Here is a 19378-nt window from a genome sequence, read left to right on the forward strand (position 1 = left end):
TTTACTACGCTATTGTGCATGGGATGGTTGTGTGGTGAAAGCCACTGTCGAAACTGAGTTCTTGTGTGCTGATTAAAAACCAGCCACAGTAGCGACGTGTTGACCTGAACTCGCCAACAGTCCCCAACTCTTAAAAAATGTTCCTATTCACTGCAGTTAAGATCCACACAGTTCATCTCTATACCTGCACACCGGACCGGTTATGGCTTCAACAATCCATTGGACTTATGCCTACGAGCATTCAATGAAATCAGTGCACATTTTGATTTTATGACTAGCAAACCTGCTTTTCAAAATAGTATTAGGAATATTAAATAGAGTAGTCTGTGCGAGTTTTATCGAAGACGAAACAACAATAAATAAATAATTTAGATGTTTCACAACAACAGGATGTGCTAAATTATTTCATCTTTCAAACGGAACCATAGAATCGCCTTGCGCGGCGTACTTTTTAATATAGACGAAGTTCATGCCAACTCGTCGTAGGAGTTGGCTGCACCATCTCAGATAGTAGTGAAACGTTGTGGGTGTAAAGACATGGGTCATTTAAGCAACTTTGTGTACTTGAAGTATTTGAAAAACAATTAGACTACTTTTTGGAAGAAGCCAAATTTTCCTTCCCAATTTTTTACAAAAAATTATAACTTAAAAACTTCGATGCCTACAAAATTCTTGTCGAAGGATGAAATGTATGAAATTGTTTAAATTTTCACAAAAAATTACCAAAAAAAAAATTGGAAAAAATTTTCGCTGACAAAAAAGTTATTTTAAAAATTTAAATTCATTTTTCTCAAAAACGTATTTTTTTAAAATTCCAAAAAGTATATATATGAATAGCCCTTACAATTTCCAACAAGTCGTCCATGCATCGGAAGATGGGCACTTTTACAGGGGAAAGATTTTTCAAACAACAACTTTTTCATGTTTTCTTTGAAAAAAATACAACTTATCCTAATTTTGTTTAAAGTCAAGATAGCGATATAGTGTATTCGACAAAGTTTTAGATCTTGTTCAAGTATAAACCTTTGTCGAAGACATCAATTTTCTATCTTTTATAGTTTATGGAATATACGTCATAATAAATTGTATTTTTTTCAAAGAAAACATGAAAAAGTTGTAGCTCGAAAAACTTTTTCCCTGTAAAAGTGCCCATCTTCCGATGTATGGATGACTTGCTGGAAATTGCATTTATATATATATACTAGCTAACCCGGCAAACTTCGTCCCGCCCATTTACTTGATTAATTCTCGAGTAATGCAGAAATTTGTGTTTTATTTGTATGGCAGCCACCCCTAAGAGAGGGGGGAGGGGTATCTAACCACCATAGAAACATTCATTGCACCCTAAAGTTTCCATATGCCTAATTTGGTTTAATTTGCTTGATTAATTCTCGGGTAATGCAAAAATTTGTGTTTCATTTGTACGGCAGCCCCCTCTAAGAGAGGGGGAAGGAGTATCTTAACACCATAGAAACATTTATTGCATCCTAAAACCTCCACATGCCAAATTTGGTTTCATTTGCTTGATTAATTCTCGAGTAATGCAGAAATTTGTGTTTCATTTGTATGGCAGCCCCCCCTTTGAGTGGGGGAAGGACTGTCTAACCATCATAGAAACATTTATTGCACCCTAAAACTTTCACATGCCAACTTTGGTTTCGTTTGATTGATTAATTTCCGAGTAATGCAAAAAATTGTGTTTCATTTGTATGGCAGCCCCCTCTAAGAGAGGGGAAAGGAGTATCTTATCACCATAGAAACATTTATTGCATCCTAAAACCTCCACATGCCAAATTTGGTTTCATTTGCTTGATTAATTCTCGAGTAATGCAGAAATTTGTGTTTCATTTGTATGGCAGCCCCCCCTTTGAGTGGGGGAAGGACTGTCTAACCATCATAGAAACATTTATTGCACCCTAAAACTTTCACATGCCAACTTTGGTTTCGTTTGCTTGGTTAATTTCCGAGTAATGCAGAAATTTGTGTTTCATTTGTATGGCAGCCCCCCCTTAGAGATGGGGGAGGGGTCTCAAAATATCACGAAAACCTTCCCCGGCCCCAAAAACCCCTACATACCAATTTTCATGTCGATCGGTTCAGTAGTTTCCGAGTCTATAAGAATCAGACAGACAGACAGACATCACTCCATTTTTATATACAGTCAACTCTCCCTAACTCGATGTTCTGTATCTCGATATTTTCCCTAACTCGATGGATTTCATGGCACCTCCGATTTTACAAGCATTCTTCTCTCCATAACACGATACCTCCCTAACTCGATGCCTCTCTTACTCGATGTGTTTTGATTCATTTTTCCATGGATTTTCATCTCCCTAACTCGATTGATTTTCGCGTACATGTTTTTGTGCGTTATTACCTCAGATTTCAATTGCCCTTGAAAGTGAAGACGGAGTGTTCGTGTCATCAAACAATTTCTTTTCAAGTATGGAAAACCACGAGAAACCTTTCAAGCGAACAATCAAAACGCTAACCATTGCGCAAGGTTTGAGCATCATCGAGCAGGTCGAAAAATATGGACGGAAGGGGTCTGAAGCTGCAAATAATTTCAGTATTGCACAAAGTGCGGTATCAACACTACTCAAACTAAAGTAAAAATGGAATCGGAATGGAAAATTGTATCTAGACCAAAAGCATATAAGGTTGGTCAATGAATTTTTGTCTTGTCAAGCTAGACAAAATAAATTACCCCTCTTCTATTCTTCGGGATATGGCTTAAGAATTTGTCCAGAAACTGAGAATTCCTAACTTTAAAGCACAACCAACATAGACGGATGTGATATTCCGCTGGCATAATTAATGTGTCGTGAGCGATGTCGACGGTACAATACCGTTCGATTGCTCAATGTCTTTTAATAATTAGTGCAAAAAGGACCAAAACGTGATTTGCTGTGATCTGATGCCAGATACCGATATACTAGAAAGTGTTGAAAAACCTGAGAAAAACGCTGAAGATAGTAGTTCTATTGAGATGTTAATTCGAACGTTTAATCAAACCTGAAGAATATGTCCGGAATATTGAAATCAACTGAAAATGTTCCTGTGAAACTATTCGAACATTTCTTTGTGATTGAACAGTTCCTACGTGATCGTTACAATTCAGTTTGAGTAACATACTTAATCAATATTTTCTTTGTTAACCTAGTGCCTCGTGCAAGTCGGACTCGATTATATACAAACTCGATTATATATGATTCGATTATGTAAAATTTAGGACTCGATTGTATACAGTTTGAAAAAAAAAGTTTTTTTTTATAATTCAAATATGAATAATTTCAAGAAAAAAAATTAACCTTTCAGCATTAAGGTGAAATTTAAGTGGCTTTTATAAGTACAGTGGATTAAAAATCGCGATTTTTGAACATTTTGATTGAATCTTCATCAGGAATTGTTTATATCGATATTGCAGCGAAATTAAGAGAGATAGAAGTTCAAAGTCAAAGAACAAATTGTAGAGAGGTCAGAGAGCTTTTATTTAATTGATAGAAACAATCAAGTTTAGTATGAATTATTAGGATAAAATTAATAATTACAAATAAAAAAAACTTTTAAATTTTCCACTTCAAAAATGTTATTTTAATCCACTAGTTTAGATGTTCCACTACTATATCCTGTACTAAATTTTCTCATCTTTCAAATGAAAGCAACAAAATCGGATTACGTAGCATACTTTTCAATGTAGAGTCAGTTTGAGCCAACAGAATCCGAAATAAAGAAAAAGTTCTATAAGTCTGTCATCGTTGAAATTCTAACACATGCGTAGAAGGATTTTTTTCGTGAAATATAACCGTCTATCACCTCCTGAAAGATTCTGGAAAAAATATTTTTTTTATATGAGAAAGGTGATTTTTCACTTTGAGGGAATGAATCAAAAATTCAAATTCATACCATAATTGGGACACTTACCCTAATATATGACAATTTAAGACATAAAAAAATAAGGAAAAAATGTTCTGTATCTCGATACCTCCCTACCTCGATGGTCCCTTTGGATATCGAGTTAGGGAGAGTTGACTGTATATAGATTTTTGAGAATTTAAAAAAAAATACGTTCTTGAGAAAAATGAATTAAAATTTTTAAAATAACTTTTTTGTCAGCGAATTTTTTTTCCAAATTTTTTTTGGTAATTTTTTGTGGAAATTTAAACAATTTCCTACATTTCATCCTTTGACAAGAATTTTGTAGGCATAGTTTTTAAGTTATATTTTTTTGTAAAAATTTGAGAAAAAAAATTTGGCTTCCAAAAAGTTGTCTAAATATTTTTCGAATATTTCAAGTATGCAAAGTTGCTTAAATGACCCATGTCTTTACACCCACTACGTTTCACTGCTAACTGAGAGGATGCTGCCAACGGCCAGTCGAGTTGGCATGAAATTCATCTATAGAGCTAGTTTGAGGTAAACAGAGCTTGAATAAAAAAAAATCCTTATTTTTTTCATCAAATATGATCGTTTATTATCTCCTGAGAGATTCTGGATATTTTTTGTGCGAGCAGTTCGTAGTGCAATTCGACCAATTTGGCCGTGGCGACGGCGGAATTTTGATATTTTCCATTTTTCTAAACTTCGCGAACACCCCCGCTTCCACACACGGTCAAAACAAAAGTACGAGTCCGATTCGGCTGAAGTTTTGACAGTAACCGTTTACGAGAATGTACTACACGACAAGTAATCTCTCTTGCGATACTGACACCATCGGGCGATGAGACTAATCGGACCGCCCTCGTATGAATGAAAATCAAATAAATATTTGTTTTGTTTCAATTATTCTCTGTGTTTCACAACTATAGAACCACTCAATTTTTCTGAGTTTCCAGAGATATGTAAAAAGTCGGTTGGATTGAAGTATATGGTGTAGGATATAATAACTATCTTCATTTATAAGACTGGCCATTTGAACTTTATTGTGTTCAGGTGCGAAACATCCAAAAAAGTAAAATTCCAGTGTTTCATAGCTATACAACCAGATGAAAAAACTCGTACTCCTTTACAAAACTAACGTCAATTTCATATGAATTACAATAAGTTTCTAATTCGTAGGTTATCTTTAGTTCTCAAACAGTTCAAGTAACCCATTCGGGGTTGTTTCGACCATGCTGCGCCATGTTGTAATGTGTGCTCTGAAGCTCTCCTGAAATAGTGAAACCCATGGGATTAGCATCCACATTAGTTTTTGGATCGGCAGCTTTGAAGATGGGATATTTATGGAAACTTATTGTAATTCATGTGATATAGACGTTAATTTTGTAAATGAGTGAGAGTTTTTCTATCTGGTTCTAGAGTTATGAAACACTTGAATTTTAGTTTTTTAATGTTTCACACAATAAATTTCAACTGACCTATCTTATACATGAAGACAGTGACGTAGCGTGATCGGGTGACACCCGGGCAGGTTACTAGGGTGTCACTCTTCCATAATACTTAGTTTTTGTTTTCGAATGAAAAATAAAGCAGTTACAAAAAAAGAAAATAAATAAAATATGGTTTATTTATGGATGTCGAAATGTGACTCAAATAAATATTTTTGGGAGCTGAGACTGACACTGATATTGTACAAGTGTTTCCCGTGAGTGAGCTTTTGCTATCTTGTTGTGGGCTCAATGGAAATGCAGCAATAAGCCTGACCACAAGATGCTACAGAAACGTACACGGTTAGACACAAATTCACTGTAAGATTTGTCCGTAAGTCCGAACCGTTAAAGAACAAATCTACCACTTTTCATGAAAATCCGAGAACCACTATATCGGTTTGGCATGGAATGGATGAAAAAAGATTTTTTTAACCATCGGTTAATTTAAAAAAAAATCATAACTTAAAAACGAAAAAGAACACATCTCTGATTTTGGGTTATTTTATGTAAAAAAAGCTTTCTTGAGAAAATATAAAAAATATAGCACCCTTGGTCCCGAGACCATGGAAAAAATAAAAAACAAATACAATCAAAAATAACAGAGGCAAAATACCAATTTTATGCAACTGAAGTATTTTTTCCTAAGAATTGGCTTTAATTTGATATATCGATCATTAGACTCGGTCCAGAAATTCAAAAGTTATGAGTTTTAAAAAAAAGCCGTTTTAGGAAAAAAGTGAAAAAAAGATGACTTCGGATCATCCTAAAATGGAAATGATCGCCCTAATAAGTCTACCCCTTTCACGAAAATCTGAGAACCACTACATCGGTTTGGCATGGAATATACAGTTTGGATTTTTTTAATATTTTTAATATGAATTATTTCAAGAAAAATGTAACTTTCTAACGTTAAGGTGCAATTGAGGTGGCTATTATAAATACAGTGGGATCAAAATCGAGATTTTCGAAGATTTTGCTTGAATTTCCATCAGGATGTTTTATATCGATATTGTAGCGAAATTAAGAAAGATAAAAGTTCAGTGTTAATGAACAAATTGTAGAACGCTTAGGAAGCTTTAATTCAATTGATATTCGTAGAAACAATCAAGTTTAAGATGAATTTTTTGGATTAAACTAGTAATAACACATTAAAAATTACTAACTTTTAAGTTTTTTACTTCCAAAATGTTATTTAAATCCACTAATTTAGATGTCCCATTACTACAGGGTTTTCCATTTCGGGCTTCCGAAAGTATACAGCCCTGCGCTGACAACCGTTTGACATATCTGTCAACCAAAGCGTCATATCGTTAGTTGAATGTCTGCCATTTTACAATATGGATCGTGCTAAACGCACAACGTGTTAATTTTGTTAAATTATACTATAAAAATGATGAAAAACCGGCAAATGTTTTTCGAGCATTACGGACGGATTTTGGTCGTCATGGACGGCCTACAAAGCACACAATCGCTAATGTAGTGCGTAAATTCGAACAAACTGGATCCGTAGCGGATATTGTGAAACCTGTGCATCATCGTAATGTGCGTTCGGCCGAAAATATTGCTACTGTTGCTGCCAGTGTGGAGGATGACCCGAATGTTTCGATTCTACGGCATGCTCAGCAATTGGGCTTGTCAAACACATCATTGTGGCGAATTTTGCATTTGGACTTGCACCTACATCCATGTAAAGTCCAACTGGTACAAAAATTAGAGCGTGGTGACCATGAAATGCGTCGGGCATACGTCGATTGGGTGAACGAACAACAGCAGCAAAATGCTGAATTTTCGCATCAAATTTTCTTCAGCGAAGAGGCACATTTCGAGCTCGGTGGCTATGTGAACACCCATAATTGCCGTATATGGGGCTCAGAAAATCCACACGTGATTGTTGAGAGGCCATTGCATCTGCCAAAAGTCACTGTTTGGTGCGCATTATGGTCTGGTGGAGTCATCGGGCCGTATTTCTTTGAAAATGAGGACGGCGAGATGGTAACTGTGAATGGTGAGCGCTATGGCCGCATGTTAACCGATTTTTTTTTGCCACAAGTTGAAGATATGGATACGGATGACATGTGGTTTCAGCAGGACGGCGCCACGTGCCACACAACACGACCGAACATGGCCATATTGCGAACGAAATTTGAGGGACGCATAATTTCGCGTTTTGGTGATGCCAATTGGCCGTCCAGATCATGCGATTTGAACCCGCTAGACTTTTTTTTGTGGGGTTATGCGAAAGGCCGTGTGTATGCCAACTCTCCGCAAACTATTGAACATTTGAAAGACAACATTTGTGAAGTTATGACCGACATACCGCCCCATATGTGCCGAAAAGTCATCGAAAATTACCTATTCCGGATCAAGGTGTGCGAGGAAGCCCTAGGTGGACATTTGAATGATGTTGTATTTCACACATAATGGCTTAAACCAAACTTTAATTTGAAATAAAAGTTTCATCGAAATTCGAATTCTAAGTGTGTTTTATTCCAATTTACTTTCGGAATTTAAAGTTGGAAAACCCTGTATATCCTGTACTAAATTTTCTCAACTTTCAAATTGAAGCAACAGAATCGTCTTACATAGCGTACGTTTTAATGTAGAGCCAGTTCGAGAACACAGAGTCCGAAACAAAATATAAGTTTTATAACTCTGTAATTTTTGAAATTCGAACGTAGAAAGCGTAGGAGGATTTTTTTATCAAATATGATTGTCTATCACCCCATGAGAGGTTCTGGATAAATTTATTTTTTTCGTGTGTGAAATGTGTTTTCTGACTGTATTGATTATATTTTCTGAATAATTTAATTGAGTGGATGACACCAATAATACAAACAAACAAATAAACATTCTTAGATGTACTAGCTTTGTTCTTTATAACGAAGATTTCTTCGATAACGAAGCGACTTTGCAAACAAGATTATGATTTTTGGAAATCTTTTCATAAAACTTATCATATTCTAGATCCATTTTCTGTTTGACAATTATCATAGCTTCAATGGTTTAAATATCGAATCGTTACTTTTTCGTAGTCCACATAACAGTTCGGCTGAAACGTTTATAAGGTAACACAGTAAAACTTTTTTTTTTGCAAAATTCAATTTTATTATTCAACATAATTGACTTAGAGGGCAATACAGCAATACAGCGATCTTGCAACTTCCCGATACCATTTTTATAGTACTTTTTCGGTTTTTCCAAAATAGGCCTCAGTAATTAATTTTGTTTCCTTCAATCATTTTTTACTCACCAAACGAAATGTTTTCATCTATATGAACAGGAAATATTTTACTGATATTACTTTGAATCCCAGACCATTCCGGAATGGACTCCATTTATTCTACTGTGTTTTTCTTAAATTAGATTAAACATAATTTTTCAGTGTACTCCAACGCAGTATCATAAAAATCCTCAGTTTTAAGAAATTTAGTTTCCTGTGTTCATAATCGGCAAAAATCTGACAACACTACTCATTATCGTTTGTGTTCGACGTTTGTTTAGCGTGAGCACGTCGAATTTACCCGTTTATAAATATTTAAATTTCTCCTGTGTTTCATCAGTTCTCATCATCGTTAACAGTTTACTGTGATTGGTTGGTAAGTTTTTCGCAGTTGATTAGAAAATATAATCAAGTGTAATGTAATTTTCGTCCAAAAAATTACAGAATAAAGTGTCCGAAATTTGAATTCAATCTGTCCGAAATTTGATTTAGTGTCCGAAGTTTGATTTTTATTCGCTTCATTTGAAAAGCGTTTTATTCGATGATCTTTTTATGTTTTCAATCAAATAGGTACCAAAGTAGAAAGCTCAATAGCATATTGAACTAATATATTGAAAATATCAATCAAATAATACCTGTGCATAATGTTTAGATCTGTTTTCTGCATCATATGCCTTAAGCGTCCGAAATATGATTCAGAACGGTATGCTCGGGCAATTTTCTATCAATCACAAGAACTTTTCAATTGTTTCATAAGAATACGAAAACATTGAGCATACTTGTAAATAATATTTTTTTTATTCTATACTTTATACTCAAGATACGATACAGATTGATAAAAAGACGGGACAATCAAAATAGGTCGAAAAAACGGTACTGTCCCGTTAAATACGGTACGTTTGGTCAGCCTACTTATTAACTATCGAAGATAATTTAAAGATTTTAGATAGCATTTTAGCATTAATTGAATAAATAGTGTTCCAACAAATGGTTAGTCTTGAAACATAACAACAATAATCATTGGGAACAATTTTATTGAAAAACCCAAAAAAAACCCACAAAAATCTAACGCCGCCTTGTTTGGACCACACGATAAATAAATAAACGCCGTATTTCTCTGCGTGTGCGTGTGTGCGTGCGAATGTGTACTCATCAATTTGTCAACTAATATGTTATTAAAGTATTTTAATTGCTGCCGTGTTTGCTTTTCAAAACACTGCTTGTTTTTTTTTTGTTTGCGGGCTGTCGCGATTTATTCGCCAACCGCCGCCGCTGCTGGTTGGTTGGAAGTTGATGATGGATGGCACCACAAAAGCCGAAAAATAGTGGTGGCGCTTTCGCGCGGATAGGGTAGGTCTGGGGTTCGGACGCGGCGGACAGACATCAGATCTAGTTATCATATATGCCACACCGCTGTCGCCATCATGGTAGCAATCATTTTGTGAGTGTGTGAGCGTGTATGTGTGTGTGTATGTGGCGGTGCAGCATGTGCGGTCATTGACGAGGGAGAGTGGAAAAAATAGGAATAATAAAATAATATTATTTTAGTGATTATAGCGAAAATAAATACTGACAAAAAAAAGTACCACGGGCGCGCCGCGGATCAGATGCGGATGCGCCCCGCCGATGGGTGGCAAGCTCGGTAGCCATAGCAAATTGCACTTTTCACCGGCGGTACAATCGAGAGTGATTGAGTGAGTAAGAGCCATGCGAAGCAACCTGCGATGGTTGGCACCTAAGTTGGTCGTCTCTTGCTAGTTGCGGGAAAAATGAAGCGGGGCAGGGCTTAATACCTGTCCTGCTTTGGCCGGCCCTAGTGCTATTTCGGTTCATCGAATGCACATTGGGTGCGAAGAGAATAAGAGAATGGACGAAACAGGAACAGACTAATCATCGTTTGTTCAGCCCCCAATGGAGGGAGGTGAATGAATGGAAGATTCTGTCTCGTTCGCTTTTGGTGGGAAAAATCGAGGCGTGAGCGAGAGGGATATAATGGTCGGTTGGTGCTGTAACTATGGCACACAACGATGGCGCACTGGCTCTGTGGTAGTGTGCATATACGTGCGTAAATGCTGTTTTTACTGCTGCTCGTTGGCTGCTGCGCTTCGTTAAATCAGTGTCGTAGCAGCAAGAAGTGAGGAAAAATCATCATCCCGCATTCCCGCTCTAGTGCTAGTGCGCTAATCGGTTCCGACTGTTTTTGTATATTTTTGGCCGTCCAAGTGTGTTGATATGTTATTTTATCGCTGGAAACCGTCGCTGCAATAGCAAAATTCGCTCGTTTGTGCCGTTGCCGCCGCCGCCGCCGCCATTGACAACGTGTGTTTGTGACTAATTCCTGGACCGGAATATCGGACCAGCAGAGGCAGCCAGCCAGCCTGCCAGTCAGTATCAGTGTCGCACCCGGGGTGGATGTGTTTTTGTTGTGTATGATAATAAAATGAAATTTTGATTGAAAACAATGTCGGTGTGATATTTACCTTCGACCGTCTCGCCTTTTACGAGAAAGCAGCGGGTTTTTATTATTATTGGAGAACAAGACGATTAGTGACACACTGTGTGCGCGAGAGTGGATCTAAACTGTGTACGAAAGCAGAAGAAAAAAAAATCATATTTGTGCACAAATTTGTTGTGGAAGATAATATTGTTACGAATAACAAACTCTGCTGTTTCGTTTGATAACAAACAACAAGTGGACTGGTGATTTTTTTCTTCGCACCCGGTTTCGCACAGAAGGAGTAGTGAAGATGCATACACTGTTCACCGATCAGAACACCTTTTCGCGGCATTATGGCCACGCACAGGCGGGCTACGCAACGAATACGGCTACGATGGCTCCCGCACATCACTATCCGTATGAGCAGTACTCGAGGTACACCTATGCGGGGTCAGCTTATGCCCTAACGTCGCCCCATCAGAATAAGGAAATGGTGAAACCTCCCTATTCCTACATCGCCCTGATCGCCATGGCCATTCAACATTCTGCTGATAAAAAAGTCACCTTGAATGGGATATACCAGTACATCATGGAGCGGTTCCCCTATTACAGGGACAATAAGCAAGGATGGCAGAACTCGATCCGTCACAATCTTAGTCTTAACGAGTGTTTCGTTAAAGTGGCTCGCGATGATAAGAAACCCGGCAAAGGAAGCTACTGGACGCTGGATCCAGACTCGTACAACATGTTCGACAACGGATCGTTTCTCCGTCGCAGGCGACGATTTAAGAAAAAGGACGCCCTAAAGGAGAAGGAAGAAATGATCAAACGCCAAAGTATGATGTTGGAAGATAAAATGGGTGACATCAAGCCTATCAAGATAATGGGGGCATCCCATTTAGATAGCAAACAATTGAGCCACCAATTCAAGCGAGAACCTGGTCTCGATCTAGCGACTCAGTGTATGGTAAAAGATTCGCTCGCACCCACCATTCTCAACTCCTGTCATGAGTCTCTGGCCACGCAAATGAATCACCTTTCGGCCAGCGAACACGGATTCTCGGTGGACTCTCTGATGAACGTTTACAATCCACGACTTCACCACACCTCATATCCCTATCACTTCAACGATGATAACTTGGTAAGCACATCGAGCCAGCTCCGACACCACCACAGTTCCGCCCATCATCATCCACCGCCCCATGGAGGATGGTACACCCCGGAAACACCACCGGAATCCATTGGAAACCTTTCCGGGGGCAGTGCATCAACTCCAACCATTCCGACGTCCGCGCATACCATGTCCGGATTCCGGGATATGGTGTTCGAGCACAGTCAAACCAACTGCCAACTGGATACGGGCAGTCCCAGCAATAGCATCACATCTGCCAGCCCACCGGTGATTCCGGGATCGGCGAGTAGTTCTGCGGCGGCAGCAGCAGCAGCAGCTGCGGCGGGACACCTGTCCGCCGGGAACCTTAGCCATCTGGGACACTACCGATCGCACGTTGGGTACTATCAGGACTGTGGCATCAAGTACGGGGTGTAAAGGTATATGGTAACGCAGGCTGTAAGCTGATCAGATCTCTTACGTTAGGTGCTTTTCTTTAATTTTGAGACTTCCTCGGAAATATTTAAAAAAAACATTGACTGATACGCCAATTTTAATTTATAATCATGACACATTTTCAACCATTAGTATGCAATTGGAGTGAGCATCTCATTCCGAAATTTCTTTGCCCTAAATCAAAGAGGTGCCCACACGTGTATAGCATTCGAGAGGAAAGAATCGTTATAGTTGTTTCCACTTAGACGTTTTATCACTACTGTAAGTGTTACACAAAACTTTCGACACTAGCAACGCTTCGCGTCGGAAGCAAATTCGTGTTCTCGTAGAAACTTTTAAAGCAAACAATTATTGTACATATAGTCGGTAGTAAGTCGAATGTTTTAAGTTCCGTTCCAAGCCATGCCACCAATAATCCTACCATTGTGTACAGAAGCTGCTACTTCAATTCGAACGATGCACATAACGAATGTTCGAACAATAGGCGGATAGGAACTCGAGCATAGCAAAAAAAAAAAAAAAAAACCAAAACGATGTGATGTACCCCTAAAACAAATGAAAACTGTGTACGTGTGTTTACTATATGTTGGTGTGAGTGTTGCGCCCCACTTGAGGCTGATTCAACAGCAACAGCAAAAAAAAAAAAAGAACGAGAGAGGATAAACCATAGCGAATCACTTTTTTCTGGTTCCTAGTCGGCTTGTCGGAAACGGAACAGATGCAGTTCAGAAAAATCAAATTTGTATATATATATATAGAAAAGATCTAGTGGCCAGCCAGCTTTCGCGAGGTAACGATAATAGCAGGAAAATAGGGCGGAACGGCGGAGAGAATAGTCGAATTGTGACTTTTTCTCGTTCAATTCTATAATGAATTAAGAAAAAAAACTCACTGAATTAGGGAGATTTTAATGGGGCGAGTATTCTTCAAGAATTCTTATCTGTACGTGCATTGCTAGGAAGTATATTGTATAATTATAATTATTATTTAATAATAGGTCCAAATCAATTATTATGATAAAACTGCGATGGAAATGAATGTTCGGTCAATCGAACCAAAATTAAGTATGTTTGTTTCATTTGACATTTCACGGAAATATGATACAGTTGAGAAAGTAATCGTTTCGCGTTGAATACTTTGTCCAGGATATGATGAAATCGGTCGGTAAGTATATTCACCCTTATCTACACGATTTGAACAGGATACGATTGGAAATCGAAAGTATAATTCGCGTTGATGGCATTAGGATTGGGCAATCTTGGATCGATTTTCAGAAGATCGATTCTTTCCATTTCGATTTCCTATTTTTTGGATCAATTCTCTGTACCCAAAAAATCGTAAAAATCAAAATATCGATCTTTTTCGATTTTAGAATTTTTTTTCAGTGTACTTGGATTGATGTTCAGAAGATCGTTTTTTTTCGTTTTTTTTTATCTAAGACAAACTTTTTTTGACGTAGAATTACGTCTTTTGGAAACATATTGGGGTACAAATTGAAAATCGAAAATCGAGCACATCGTGAAAATTGTTCAATTTCAAACGCTTATTGCTCAGTCATTTCATGATGGAAAGATGAAATTTTTGCGTCAATCGATCTCGGCACTCCATAACAATTTTTTATATTGAAGAAAATAATATATGTCATGAAACTAACTATCGAACAATTGAAAAATCTCAACCCCTATCCCAACGGAATTACCCACTTCTGATTGGTCGAAATTGACGACACATGCGGCGGGTCCCTAACAGAGACATCAAAACCAAGCTGCCTGGGGGAAATCGGCATTGCAAATAGATGAAAGTAGGAGAAGCTAGAGATCCCCGATTTTTGAAATTAATCGTTCTTCCACTAATCGAATACTTTTCAGCAGTTTGTTATTCGATACGATTTATCGCCTCAAATAATCGATTAATCGTCACACTGAGAGAAATAATTAGTTACACTAATATTTATCATTTGTTAGAAAGTCATCTAGAATCAAAAAAGTGTTCATTCCACCTGAAAATCAATTGTTATCTTTTACGCTCTCCTAAACTCGTAAACGAAGTTCAATTCGCATCGACGGCATTGAGCTTCATTTAGGAGCTGAGGGGAGCGTCAAAGATAATGATTTATTTTCAGTATAAAACTGCAGCAGCCGTACGGGTTTTTTGCTCTGGGTTTGGAACGATTAATCGACGTAAATTATTCGTTCGCTTCGATTATTGGTTGTGCAGTATTCGTTCGATTTATAATCGACTTCTGTAGGAAGTATTCGATTAATCGAATAATCGAATGATTATCGGGGATCACTAGGGAGAGCTTTTGTTCCCACCGAAATGTGTTACCTAACAGAGACATCAAAACCAAGCTGCCTGGGGGAAATCGGCATTGCAAATACATGAAAGTAGGGGGAACTTTTGCTCCTACCGAAATGTATTCCCTAACAGAGACATCAAAACCGAATCATTATCAAATAGTTTAACGATATACTTCTTCAAACATATCCAAAATCAACAGATAGCCTAACGGAATCCTACGTCAACTAAGCGGTCGCGTCTCGGACACAACCCTCCTGTGACTTTTTAAATTCGTTTAACAATAGACATCTGTTCTTATTTCATCAAACATTCATTTCATCAAATAAATTTTTTAAACATAATGGCAATGTTTGACCTCTTTGGAGCACTTGATTTGGCTTGCTAACAAAGTCAGTTTGATCATTCTTCGATTCAATTCCGTACAAATTATGACCAGATCAGAACTAGCGACAGCTACTAAGGGTTGTTGTTGAGTTTCTAATGATGCTTTTCCAATTATTTTTTATGGATACTCTGGAAAACACTTTTTTCGGGGATCTATTTTTTTATGGTCTCCATGTTGAGAAGCAAAACAAACTGCTTTAGATTTTTTAATACCATAATTTTTTATTACATGTTTAAAAAAAAGACGGCACTCATATAAAGTAAGTAGATAAATTGGACAAAATGCTTTTGACGTGGGACTACGTCTAACCGGAATATTCGGGGGTTAAAATGAAAACCTAAACACAGAACAACAGAACCAAGCAGCCTTGTGGAAATCGGCATTGCAAATACATGAAAGCTTTTGTTCCCACCGAAATGTGTTCCCTAACAGAGATTTCAAAACTAATGTGCCTGGAGAAATTGGCATTGCAAATTCATGCAGGTCGGGGGTATTTTTGTTCTATAGAAGTTGAAGTTGTTGATTCATGCAAGCCGGGGGTACTTCTGCATCCGCATTTTTGTTTTGCATAGCGGGTACGAACACAACGTTTTTGCTCGGTTATTCAAGGTTGTATTGAAGGATATGCCTTCATATGTTCTGCTCACAGAATTTCTACGCATACCAAATGCCTGGCAAGTGTCTGAATCAAATCAAGCAAATTCGCAGTTCGAGAAGTACATACACTTGAGAGATGCAAACTTCAGGGGTAAAAGTAAAATAAATAATCGTTTGATAATTCTTCCGTTCACATATTTTGTCCTAGGCATCATACCAAATGTAAAAAGACTGTCATTAAATTTACTTGAAACGAAGAACATAATCTATAACAATGCATGAATCGACCTTACATAGCCTTTGTTCAATCGTTTTACTTACATTTAATATAGTTGGGAAATTGTTTCATTCAATCAAAAATTTAATCAATGCAAACAAATGATTGCTAAGCTAAGATAGTCCCACGTTAACCTTGCGGTTATATCATAGATATAACCCATCCATTTTTTTAAAGATCGATCCGGCTATGATCGATTCTTCTGTACCGATTTAATAAGTGAATTGATCCCTATGCCGTTTAGTGAATCCAATCCTAAATGGCATCGTGTACCTTTTTGTGTAGCAAAAATGGTAATGGATTTTGAGTCGTAATGAGCATATTTTGGAATATAAATGATGAACAAAATCCAACATTTCCATATGGAATATGTATTCTATGTAATGAAGTAACACATTTTCTGCACGTGATGAAAATATTTTGAATAAAAATTGAGTTTGATAATGTTTTTACATTATAATGCTAAAGTTTCAACGGAAACTATCCTACTGCTTAATAATAAAAAAATCGGTGGGTAAGGGCCAGGACTTCGTGGTCTAAGTGTGTTCATATAATGATTCAATTCGAACAATTTAAAACTACATTTGGGCCTGTCAGTCTGATACATTAAAAAATCAAAAAGTAAATTACTCCACAAACACGGTTTAATTATTTTACGTTTGACTAGCGCCAGGCCATTTAAGTCGAACGGATTGCAGAATGCAAAAACCAAGATCGATCTGGTTTCACGGATAAGGGTGATCATCTCAGACCAATGTCCTGGAAATATATGTAATGCAGATGGTGGATTGTTCGAGCGACATAGCATGCGCTGCCGTAACTACTTTTCAGATCATGATGTCAATATTTGCGTTTATTTTCATTTGCCTGTCGCATCCATGTGAAAACGCATTTTCAGTAAGTTTTTTTTTATCAAATAATAATAGACATTTTTCAGACTTCTCGCTGATTATGAATATAATGTGTGCAGCGTGCGGAGGATATTTGTGGAATAATGTCGAAAAAGACGAGTAAAAGTTATAATTCTTTTTCACTCCCGCACGTTCATAGAAACAAACGAACTTTCATCATTTTAACGATATCAAGTTGATATTCTTTACTTCCTTGAGAGAATACGAGAAATTTTGAGTGCTTTAACCAGACGCTGTTATTTTATTACCTTTGTCTGGGTCCCTTTACATTGCTCAATTCCGGGTAATGAGAGGGTAAAGGTGGGTGCGATTGAAGGCGACATTTATCAGCGTCAAATCACCTTCAATGAATTTTATTCTTTAGTTCGTAAAAAGACCATCGCTAACTGGCAACGTAGGTGGAATGAAGATGAATTTGGCCGATGGCTTCGCTCGATTATCCCTAAGGTTAGCCTCAAACCACGGTTCAAAAGTCTGCACTTGAGTTGGGACTTTATTCGCACCTTCTCCCGACTCATGTCCACTGTTCGTTAGACGCGCTACTCTTTCGTTTTAATCTTGTCGATAGCAATATCTGTGCTTGTGGCCAAGATTACCACGACATCGAACACGTTGTTTGGTCGTGCGAGGAGTATCTTGTTGCCAGATCGAATTTAGAATAGGCTTAAGAATTAAGTGTGATGAATGTGAGTGTGAACATTGTCAACATATCCTTATATCCTTTCCTTTTCCTAAAGAAAATATGTCACCCTTCTAAACTCGAGTAGACCGCGAGTAATCGGTTTTCTACATCACTAACATTAGAATTAAGAAAAAATGTTTATATATACTTGTAACAATACAGTGAGGAGTTTGGCTCCTTTAAACTTATGTAACTGAGCCTGTAAAAATAAACGATTAAAAAAAAGTTGATATTCTTGGGGCTCTCAGTGTCGGTGTGTTTGTTGTTGGAGCTAAGGGGATATTTTAGTGTGGAGGCACAAATTTGGGATGTTTGTTCATGCTCTGAAGAGATGAAACAAAGAATATTTTTACTATACATTATTTGATTTTTTCATTCACTTTTCAACAATACAACAAGAACTAAACGGGGAAACATATTCAAAACTAGAATAGTCACAAACTGGTGAAGTGGAAAAAAAATTGTGCAATGGCGTACACGTTATCTTGAGCAAAGAAATCGAACAAATTCTGAATTAGTAAAGATGTCGCTATGGTACGAACCTCGGACAAGTTAAAACAATTTTTTAATTTTTTTGACAATATGCCGGCCTGGGTTGCCAACAATAATTTTCAAAAATCAGGAAGAATGAAAATAAAAATCAAAAATATATAAGGATAGTGTTAAGTCGGACCAGATTATGTGACATTTTTACCATTTTCAGAAAAACGAACTTGAAGTTTAGTGCAATGAGGGGTTTTCGTTGATCATTTAGAAAAAAAATCGATCCGTTTTTCCTGCTGTACACTTCATTTCCCAAATCTGATAAATGTGGTGTGTAGCTCACAAAGTTCTAAGCTTAATTGATTCAATAACTCTAAATTTTTAATTTTGCGAAGGTCCCACCTTACTTAACACCGACCAATTGTATATGCACAGCTTTGTTTCACCATTTTCCGTCACCTTTCACATTGCTTAAAAATTATATCCTCCCAGAATATATTTGCTTCCTCGTTGAAAACTGTGTTATGTTGTCCATAGAGTTAAAGTTCTTGCTCTCAAGTGAATTTTGCAGAGACCTGAACCTGTGATAATCTGTAGGTGCAATATCCGGTTAGTTTAGCTGATGGGACAACACATCTCAGCCAAACTCCGGAAATTTTCGGAAATGAAGCGAGTCGAGATGATCAATTGCGAAAGATTATGTAGGGCCACCAGATTTTTTTTAAATACCTGAAATTGAAATATCGAACCGCATAAGAATATTACACATTATTTATATAAGATCTAGCAAATGTAAATCTGGCATTTTTTAAATAAGATTTTGGAGTGAGAGGAAAAATAACTTGTAGCGTCATCCTCATTGTTCATTTATTCAATTCACGAAATTTAAAAACATATTTCTAATATATTGTGAGGCGAGAATCTTATTGGATTTGCAGGTGGATTAAATGCATTTTTAGAATAAAAATTATAAATGAAAATTTACTCTTCCTATCGAATTTGTATTTTACTTAATTCAAAATTGCAAAATTGCTAAATTGAATGTTTGTTAGGTTATCAGGGAAATCAGGATGGTTGGAATCTCGGATGCCGGCCGTTTGAAAAAATAAATCTCTTTTGACATAGGACTATGAATGAATAATAGATAAT

General features: G+C 37.1%; 1 protein-coding gene across 1 annotated transcript; it reads left to right on the top strand.

Moving 5' to 3' along the window:
- The first annotated feature begins 10722 nt into the window (after positions 1 to 10722).
- On the top strand, positions 10723 to 13633 carry LOC129768325 (fork head domain-containing protein crocodile). The gene has a single exon (XM_055769896.1). It carries the CDS (start codon positions 11337 to 11339, stop codon positions 12573 to 12575), a length of 1239 nt encoding a protein of 412 aa, XP_055625871.1. The 5' UTR covers positions 10723 to 11336; the 3' UTR covers positions 12576 to 13633.
- Positions 13634 to 19378: the final 5745 nt, after the last annotated feature.

The sequence above is a fragment of the Toxorhynchites rutilus genome, chromosome 2, assembly GCF_029784135.1.
Source record: "Toxorhynchites rutilus septentrionalis strain SRP chromosome 2, ASM2978413v1, whole genome shotgun sequence".
Lineage (NCBI taxonomy): Eukaryota > Metazoa > Arthropoda > Insecta > Diptera > Culicidae > Toxorhynchites > Toxorhynchites rutilus.